The 10,131-nt window shown below is 50.5% G+C and overlaps 1 protein-coding gene across 1 annotated transcript in view; it reads left to right on the top strand.

Annotated features, from left to right (window-relative positions):
* The first annotated feature begins 7,137 nt into the window (after nucleotides 1-7,137).
* ZNF584 (zinc finger protein 584) overlaps nucleotides 7,138-10,131 on the top strand; it is a 5,425-nt gene continuing 2,431 nt past the window's right edge. Inside the window, 4 exon segments of the mRNA XM_006878218.1 lie at nucleotides 7,138-7,155; nucleotides 7,860-7,910; nucleotides 7,913-7,988; nucleotides 8,418-8,534. Of these exon segments, the coding sequence (XP_006878280.1) occupies nucleotides 7,138-7,155; nucleotides 7,860-7,910; nucleotides 7,913-7,988; nucleotides 8,418-8,534 (262 nt within the window).

Here is a 10,131-nt window from a genome sequence, read left to right as displayed (position 1 = left end):
AGTGATGCCAGAGGCTCTATTCTGCAGGGACGCCCCCGTCCACGGTAGAGCCATCCTGAGTCATAAGGGCATCTCTGGTGGAGGTGTTGTGCTGTGAAGTCGGTTCTGACTCATAGCGACCCTACATAGGGTTTCCTTGTAAAAACCAGAGGTCCAGTATGGGGGCGACCTCACAGGACTCTGGGAGCGACAGTGTCCAGAATGACAGATGAGAAACTGAGGCTGATGGGCACGGTATGCTGTTAACTAGAACCCCATCAAAACCCCTTCATTAATCCAAAACCCTAGCCAGGGAGCCTCCTTTCCCTCTATATCCTCGGTCCACAGCCACGCGGACCAATGAGAGACCGTATTGAAAGCTGGGGGGCCTGAGTGTCGTTACTATAGCAACCAGGGCCGCCTAAACCTTTCATGGTTTTGACATTGCGCGCGCATTGCATTCTTGAATCCTAGGTAGGAAGACCCAGGAAAACGTGGTAGAGTTGGTAGCCAATCAAGAGCCTGGGTCCCTTGTTGGTATGGCAATCAAGGGCGTAGGGACCATCCCGGGAGTGGTGCTGCGGCGCGGCGAATGCCTGAAAGAAAGATTTGAAACAAAGGAGAGGCAACTAAGGCTCGGGACTGCGGGAGAAGAGAGAAAGGAACAGCAAAGAAAAGACTCAGCTATCTTAAATGCTTTAAAGAGTAAGACAAAAAGACCACCACAAGCAGAAGAAAAGCTGTGTTTATTGCACTTCTGTTGTTCATCAAACCCCATGCAAAAGACAAAAGGAGTCCCTGCCCTTGCCTGCCTCAGGATACAGAGGGCGTGATGGATGTGAAATACGTTATATTTGAACACATTCATATTGTTGTGAATGAATTTTAATTCAGATACAATTTAACTGAGTATATGGTTGTGAATATATTTGAGCACAGGTTTTTAAAAGATAAGATTATACTTATGAATAGACGTTATGACAGTGACATTTTAACGTATATAATTAAGAGTGAAGTGTGCAGGCCTGAGGAACTAGACCCTTGGGCCAGGCCTTTTGTGACAGGTAGGTCATCATCATCCTGTAGAGTAAGCACAGATAAGATCTAAGCCTAACTTCACTAGCAGATCTGACAAGGCCGGAAGTAGAGGATCCACTTCCAAGATGACTTAGTGGCTATTTACAGAGGGCCTCAGGTGCCATGTACACGACTGAGAAGGCACCTTTAGTGTGTTCATGACATGTCGCTGACTCACTCCCCAGTGTGATTGAACCAAAAGACAACAACAAGGTGAAAGCCACAATGTCTTTTTTCCTTTTTTTTTTTGTAGCTTGGGTGAAATTTTAAGGAGCATATTAGTTTTCCAGTCAACAATTTACACATATTTTGTTTCATGGCATTGATTGCAACCAATTCAATGTACCAGCACTCTTCCCCATTTCTGTCTGGGTTCCCTATTTTCATTCATCCTTCTTTCCTGCACTTTTTTTGCCTTCTGAGTTTTGTTTTTGGGTAAAAGCCACCAGTTCTGGGCTTGGTTCAGTTCCAGGCTTGCAGGGTGTCTAAGAGCCACAGTCTTGGGGAGCCACAAGGTCTTTTGAAGCGGAATCTTAGAAGTCAAACAGCATTTCACCATCACTTTTGCCACATTTTATTAATTAGACATGAGTCACTGGATCTGGCCCGCACTCTAAAGTAAGGGGAATTTGGGTAAAACTTTTGCGAAGAGGAGTGGTAAAGAATTGGCCAACAATTTAAAATACAACAAGCTCATACTGTATTGATTTGGCTTTGTTTAATGGCAGGTGGTCCCATTGGGGGCCATCATGGAGGCCAGCCCCCACATTGCCTAAAGTGTAGTCACTGGCAAGAGCTTTTGCCTTACTTCTTCAGGCAAGCAGGCCCATGTCACTCCTTTGGGATTGCAATCCCAGGGCCCTGGCTGAATCCCTAAGGGGTAATTCAACCTTTCTGCAAATGTAGGGGAGGCAGGGGAGATCCAATGACTAGGAAGTGGAGATAGATTGAGAGCCAAGGATGAGAAACGGGAGAAGAGTACCTGCAGCTTTGGCATTTATCCACGACCTACCCCCCAAATGCCGAGATGAAGAAGGAATGGATCCTCTGTGGTTATTAGAGGACAGAGAAGGTGATGGTGTTTAACAGCCAACTATTTCCCCAGACCCATTGCATCCTGAAGTTGCAAGAGGCACAATGGTTCAGAGCTGTACTCCTTCTCCAGTCATCTGTATGTAGTCTTTCCAGGTACCGGGACCCAGCGGGTCCATCCTGACATGTCAGAGATCAGAGACCCATGCAGGACGCTGGTTCAGCAGCTGCAGACCCCAGCCTCTTGACCCCTAGGCTGCTTGGTGCCAGCTGGTACGGGTTCAGGGGTTCAGGGCCTTGCTGCAGCACCAAGGAAACATTTGTTTCTGCAGCAGGAGCACGCCAGAGCCTATCCCGCAACCCTTGGAGAGCCTCTGGCAGGGAAGTGTGTCCAGCTGACCGGTCCAGTCAGCCACGGCCAGTGTGTTGTAAATTGTGACTCTGCAGCCTTGGGATACTCAGTTGTACATTCCTAAGAAAGGACTGTCCCTTGACTGGCTCCTGGGGTGACCTCTTTGCCCTTGGAATATAAGGTCTTCATAAGAGGACCCCACCAGTTAGCTTATTCTATGAGGGTCTTGAGCTACGCAGTACCAGTTTGTTCTCTGGAGGAGCTGAAGGCTGAACAACTAAGATCAGCCACACAGTCGCGGCAAACACGGGTTTTTCAGAGTCTCGGTGCGGACCCAAGTTCCCAGGGTGTAACCCTTCTATGGCCTGGGAGAGGAGACATTCGCAGCGGTCATTGCGCTTAGAGGCGTGCGAAGACAGAACCCTCCCGACCCTAATGCTTTCATTGCTTCATTTCCGCGGTCCCAAGAGTCTTCAGGGACCCAGTTTCCGACCCCGCAAATCGGTCCGTTTTACAAGTGTAGAGAGTCTCACGTTGCCAAAGTAACGGTCGGAGGCCGACGTTGGAAGCCCCGCCTCCACCTGAGCGAGCCGCCGGGAGACGCCCCTTTCCAGGGTTTTCATTGGATATCATCGGCGTGGCCCGCCCAGAAACGTCCCTCTTGTCAGTCGTCATTGGCCAGCCTCGGGACGTAGGCGCAGTGTCTTATGGGGAATATAGTTCTTGCCGCGAGGACTGGCGTGCAGGGGGAGTCCGCCTCACCTGGAGGGTAGGGCCCCTCACCGCCCCTTTGTGCAACTGGTGACCCCCCCCCCTCCCGCCTCAGTACCAGCTCTGATTCCCTAAGACTCGTAGTTCCGACTGCGTTTATCAGGCGCCCGCCGGGGTCGCCCGCTCCCTGGGACCTCTGCAGCCGCGTCTATTCCGCAGCCCCCGCAGGCAGAACTCTTCGGTCCGGGGCGCATTTTACAAAGGCGTGGGCAGGGGACTGAGGCCCACTCCTCCCTTAGCAGGCCTGCGCTAGTGTCCGCACCTTTTTGATCGCCACTTCTCGCTGCTCCACTCCATTCACAGGTTCGGATTATGGCGACAGACCAATGGACTCGGCCCGGGTGAGTGTGGGGAGATGCTTCCCGCGCATCCCCAGATACTGGGGATGGTGTTCGACATCCCTCTTCCCCTCCCGACCCATTCGCTGTCCTGCTTTTGCTGCTGGAGTTACTCCACGCCCCGCTTGCCGAACATCTGTCTGGGTGATGCCGAGAGGTTCGGGTTTTGGTGGTCAGTAACTTGTGGTGTGGAGGACGTACGGGCACAGAGACCACCAGCATGTGCGAATACTTGGAGGTGAAGCCCAGCTGAGAGTATCTAACAAACTACAGGCCTCCTTAGTGGTGAGAACCGGGAGCAAGAGTCAGGAGTCCGATCCGAAACTGCCTCAATTCTTGGGGTGACGGGAGCAGAGGCGGGAAGTGTTCTCACTCAGGTGTTCACAGATCCTCCCTGAAGACTGGGTGACAGGGAGGCCGGTGAGGAGCCCCAGGAGGGCGGTACTGGACAGCCAGTGAGATTTGGTGGGGGTAATGAGAGACAGTGAGTCATTCAGGTGTGGAGCCGTGTCCTGGACTCTGAATGCATGTGCAGAGGAAAGAGACAGGCTGTGGTGGCTAAAAGGCCAGGGAGTTCTTTGTGTGGTTCCTAGTGGTCAAGAGTTGGACAGAGGAACATAGCCAGGTAAAGAGGTCTTCGGTGCAATGAGCCACTGGAGATATGGCTAGGAGTGGGGCAGGGCGGAATCTTAGTTGTTTATAGCAAGTACTCTCAGGTCTCTAGACACGGAGCGGCATGTGGGAAGGTCAGGGGGATCCCAGTGGTGTGAACTGGCCAGGTTATGTTGGAGAATGTGGAGCTGTGAGCATGCAACAACTCCACAGTGTGTGCCTGGTGAGTGGACGTGCCCCTACCAGCTCTCAGGTTGTTGCCTCATTGGAGCATTATGAAGAATCCTGGGTTCTCATTAGCGTGGCCAGGAGGGGTCTTACTCTTGGTGAGTGGGTATTGGGAGATGAACTAAAGTGAAGGACAGGCTCAAAGTGTGCCACGTGCCTATTTTGTGTCCACTCGTGTGTTCGTGGAGCTCAGGCTGTGGCCCTGCCGCATTCCATCTTTTCTTCACTTTCTGGATACTCTATTCTCTTGCCGTTTGTGTTCATTCTTCGCCTCCCCATGAATCTTTCTGGATTATATGTTTTTCTGTCTCCTCTCTGCATCTTTATCTTTCTGGTTTCAGTCAGGTGAGAGAAATCATACAGTAGCTTGAACAAGAGGAGTAGTTAATCTTACAGTCCAGAAACAAAGGATCCTAGGACCATCAAGGGAGAAGAGCACATGCAGAATGTGAGACCTTATCCAGAGAAGCAGGGACACCAGAGATGGAGGCAGAGACGGGGAAACGGAGAGAGGGAGCAGCTGAGGACTCTAGATTCATGGGAAGAGAGGGACTGAGAGCTGGTGGCCAGGAGGCAGACTTGCAGAATGTGCCCTTTGGTGGTGTAAATTATTATATATGCCTGAGTGTTTAAGAAAAAAAGAAAGAGCTAAAGTGAATAGAGAGAAATACTGTTATGTGATGGTACATGGAAGGGATTATAATCATTGTAATGAAACAAGGTGTATGATTTGTTGAATGTCAAACGGATGATCTGCCCTGTAAACTTTCACTCAATTCACAATAAAAACTTTAACAAAAATAAATAAATTGGGCGGCTATCATTGCTGTGCTCCACTCCATAACCCCAAGCATGAATGTTTACTCATCACACTTCCTTGCCCCCTCTGGTGGTGGTGGTGGTTGTGTGCAGTGGAGTTGGTTCCGACTCACAGCGACTCTGTAAAGGGTTTCTTCCTAGGCTGTAAATCTTTACGGGAGCAGAAAGCCTCATCTTTCTAAGAAGGAGCTGCTGGTGGATTCGAACTGCTGCCCTTAAAGTTAGCAGGCCAAAGCAGAACCCAGTACTCCACGAGGGTTCCTTTCTACTCCCTCTACTGCCAGCAAGGCGTCCTGGTGTGGCGCTGTGGGCTAATGCGTCACACTGCAAAGTCGTTTGAACTGCAGCGTCGGTGGTTCAAGCTCACCAGCTGCTCTTAGGAAACCCTATACAGAATCGACTTAACAACTCCCGCAAAGCACCGCTCGGTGAGAGGCGACATTCGCCACAGTCACGAAGCGTACAACATTGTTGTAGCAGGACCTCCCTGTTGTAGCAGGACCTCCCTGACCGTCTGCCCTCCCCGCTCGGGTTTCTGATGGCCACGGGAGGCTTCTTTGCACAACCCCGCAGCGCCTGGCGAGGAGGTACTGGAGCATCGAACCGCGAGATGCAGACAATAGCTGGGTCGAGGATGATGCCGGAAGTCCCGCCCCACTCGCGCATCACATCCTGGAATAGACCCTTTTTAGATACGTTATTGGCCACATCGTTTTAGACGCGTGAGGTTCTTTGGAGTAAGGTAGTCAGCCTGCGCTTCTAACAGAAGTTAAGTGCCATGGCGTCAGTTACGACTCTTAGCGACCCTGTTAAGTACGAGGGGCGGCTGGTGAGTTTGAACCGCCGACCTTTTGCTTCACACCGACTTTGTGGTCGAGGACTTACCCTACAGCGCCACACCAGAACTCCTCCAACAGTTGTTGTTGTTGTCAGGTGCCATCCAGTCGGAACCGACTCATAGCGACCCCATGCACAGCAGAACGAAACAATGTCCGATCCTGGGCCAACCTCACCACCGCTGCCACACTTGACGCCATCAATGATGCCACCTGGCTGATCCATCTCGTTAGGGGTCTTCCTCTTTTTCTCTGACCCTCCATCTTACCCAGCATGACATCCTTCTCCAGCGACTGTTCTCTCCTGACAATTTGTCCAAAGTATGAGAGACGAAGCTTAGCCATCCTGGCCTCCAAGGAGCACTCTGGCTGCACTTCATGCAAAATAGATCTATTGGTTCTTTTGGCAGTCCATGGCACTTTCAGTATTCTCCAACAACATCACAACTCAAAGCCATCAATTCTACGATCTTCCTTATTCACTGTCCAGCTTTTGCATCCATACACGGTTATTGAAAATACCATAGTGAGATGCAAGATGGCGGATTGGGTGGAAGTGCAGTAAGAGCTCTGCCAGCAACAACACAGAATACCCGACCAAGCAGGCTCAAGGGATGGTCCCAGAACTCTGAACCAACAGACGTTAGGAGTACGCTTTCCTATCACCTTGGCAACGACCAAGCTGCCCTGAGCGGGGCGCAGGAAAATGATACCACAGATCAAGCGGGCGCTGACCCAATGAAAGTTCATTCTAGGGCTAATGAACTTCTTGTGAATTGGAGATCTCCGGCGTCGTTTTGCAGCTCTGAGTCATTTCGTGGAGACCTCACCGGCCCGAGAAGGACAGAACTTCGCACCATGCCTTTGCATGCACCGTGAAGCTTGGTGAATGACTTCGCCGACTATAGAGGCAGGAGCCACGAGTCCATGGCCTCCGCATCCCTTTTTCATACTCTGGCTTCCCGAGACTGCTCGCTAGTCTTCGGGCACATTTTTCAGGAGCGAGAATGAGCTTGGAACATTGTACGTCAGCCCGAATCCACTGCGTCCTGAGCGTGGCCGAGAAGGGGGCGTGTCTGCTTAGACTGTGCCGATGGCCGAGCAGGCACAGGTGAGTGGAAGGCGCCCCAGTCTAAACGCGGGAGTCGGGGCTCAGGAGGAGTGAGGAAGGCTGTGGAGGTGAAATGACAGCATGGCCTGGGCACCGGAGGAAGAGGGCGGGAGATTTCGGTGTTTGGTGTGTGGTGGTTCCTGGCCACAGGAGTGTGAGGCCGTCAGCGCAGGCCTGGGTGATGCCTTGGCAGTGGAGGTCGTTGGATTTGTGGAGCCGGATTGGGTGTTCATGCTAGGATACCATGTATGTGTGGTGATCTAGGGAGACCAGGGAGATGGCTGTGGGGAGTATACTGAGGGACAAACCAAAGGGTTGACTAAGATACTTGTTACCTAACGGAGAAAGTTGAGCGTTAGCTGGGTTGTGGCCTGGAGGGACACCAAGGGATTTAGCTGGAATGGAAGATAGGTGACCACCAACCTTTTGTTCCTGGGGTGGCATGCAGTATCCAGTGTTGCCTTTAGGAGAAAGAGGCACCAGTGGTCCTGGGAACCTGTCCCTTTGAGGCATGGATCTTGGGATCAGGAAGATATGAGGGTATGGTGGTGATGTCTGGGTCTCAGAGAAAGATGATGCTTCCAGAAAATATGGCAGGATTCCGTCTCTGAGATCGAGTGCCTGGATGTGTCCATCTGTCCATATTTTGCTGTGTTTTTTGCCCACTCATTGACCCCATGGATCAGCTAAACCCATCAATGCAGAGCGTTGTGACCTTTGAGGATGTGGCTGTTTATTTCTCCCAGGATGAGTGGAGAGGCTCCTTAATGTGACCTAGAGGCACTTGTATCGTGATGTGACGCTGGAGAACTTTGCGCTCATTGGTTCACTGGGTGAGTTCTTCACGCCCTCTCACAGAATGTTAATCACTGTCTTAGTTATCTGGTGCTGCTATGATGGTAAGTAAAAATAAATAGATAGATAGATAGATAGATACAAAATCATAGAAACCTTTATTAAACCAAAATATCAAAATGTGAAGCTTTTGTTTCTTGATGTATCTTCTATGTCTATATACTTCTGAAGGCAGCATTTCTATCTCTCTAACCCTTCCCAGGAGTCCTGGGGTGGTGCTGTGGGTTAATGCGCTGGACTGCAAGGTCGGTTTGAACCACAAGGTCAGCAGTTCAAGCTCACCAGCTGCTCCTTGGGTCACTATGGGTCAGAACTGACATGATGGCACTTAACAACAACAACCCTTTCCCCAGGAATTCTGAGTCTTTTGTGCTTTTTCTGGCCTTTTACTATGTTTCCTCCTCTAGGACTTGCACCTTCAAGATTCCATGTGGTTGCTCAGTTGGAGGGTGATGAAGAACTGTGGGTGCCCAACATCGTAGATGTGACTCTGGTCAGCAGAGCAGAGGCCGGGAGGGGTCCTGGTGAGTGGGAGCTTGGGGAATACCAAGGCTTTCGGGATAGGCTCAAGGCATCATGGGTGCCTGTGTGCCCTGGTGTGTTGGTATTTCTGAGCTAATAGTCACACCTTAGTGCCACCTCTCCTCTCCTTTCTGGATACGCTGCACTCCTGCCATCTCTACCATGATTACCAGGCCCTAGATGATCCCACCTCTGGCCTCTGTGCCTTCTGATGTCCACTTCTTTGTGCTGGTGCAAAACTGTCCAGAACTGACTTACTCTATGTATAGTGTGAGATATGTGCATGTCCTTAAAGAATGCTTGAACACCAGTTACTCAGTTGTGATCATATTTTCATTAGACTGGTCACATCCCTTTCTATAGTCCTTTCCTGTCATCAGCAGCCAAGGTCCTGCTGAGAGCCTTTATTGAGGAGTGACTTGGAGACTCTAACTTCTTACTGTGTTTGTCCCCTATCTTTGTGTCTCTCCCCTTCTGTTAGCGAGCTGGGTTGTGTGCTAATTGGCCCTTCCTTACTCAAGTCCTTCTGCTTTCACCTGTTAACCAGTTCCTGGACTCCTTTCTGGGTATATCTGTTGTGCACTGGTAATGTGCAGTAAGCGACATTTCTCTGCTTTCAGATTGTCTGTGTGGATTGGAGGGTGAGGGAGCCCCACGTGAGCGTGTGAAGAGCTTCAGAGTCAAGAAGCCCTTTATACGGGGGGATTCTGTGAAGGACATTCCAGCCAGACTGGGCTTTCTCTGTCTTCAGGGTACTCACACTGGGGAGAAGCCACACAGAAACACCAAGTGTAGGGAGGCCTGCCCTCACAGCTCCCATCTTGGGCAGCAGTAGGGAGCCCACTCTAGACAGAGTCCCTTCAAGTGCAGCAATTGCGGGAAAGCCTTCCTAAAGGCTTTCACTCTCCTTGATCACTTGATAACTCACTCTGAAGAGAGATCAAACAGGTGCTCAATAGGCAGGAATGATTCCAAGGGTAGATCAGTCCTTGTTCATCACCGAAAGATTCACAGTGGAGAAACATCCCATATGTGTAATGAGTGTGGAAGGGCCTTTACTTACCCATCTAAACTGAGGAAGCACCAGAAAGTTCACACCGGAATAAAACCTTTCAAGTGTCGTGAATGTGGGAAAACCTTCAATCACAAAGACACACTTGTTCTGCATGAGAGGATCCACACTGGAGAAAGGTCGTATGAGTGCAGTGAATGTGGGAAAGCCTTTAGCGTTCTGTCTACTCTCATTCGACACAGAAAAGTTCATATTGGAGAAAGGCCTTATGAGTGCAGGGAATGTGGGAAATTCTTTAAATACAATAATAGCTTCATTTTTCACCAGAGGGTTCACAGTGGAGTCAGGCCATTTGAGTGCAACCCGTGTGAGAAGACTTACGTAACCTGCTCTGGCCTCTATCAGTCCTGGAAGGTCCACACTGGAGAACGGCCTTATGAATGCAGCCTATGTGGGAAAGCCTTCACTACCATGTCCTACCGCAACCGGCATCAACAGTTTCACACTGAAGAGAGGGCCTATAAGCATACAGAATGTGGGAGAGCCTTCACTACCATGTCCTACCATAACCGGCATCAACGGTTTCA

This window comes from Chrysochloris asiatica, unplaced genomic scaffold (genome assembly GCF_000296735.1).
Source record: "Chrysochloris asiatica unplaced genomic scaffold, ChrAsi1.0 scaffold00485, whole genome shotgun sequence".
Taxonomy (NCBI): Eukaryota; Metazoa; Chordata; class Mammalia; order Afrosoricida; family Chrysochloridae; genus Chrysochloris; species Chrysochloris asiatica.
The sequence above is the reverse complement of the archived record's forward strand: the minus strand, read 5'-3'. Positions and strand labels throughout refer to the sequence as shown.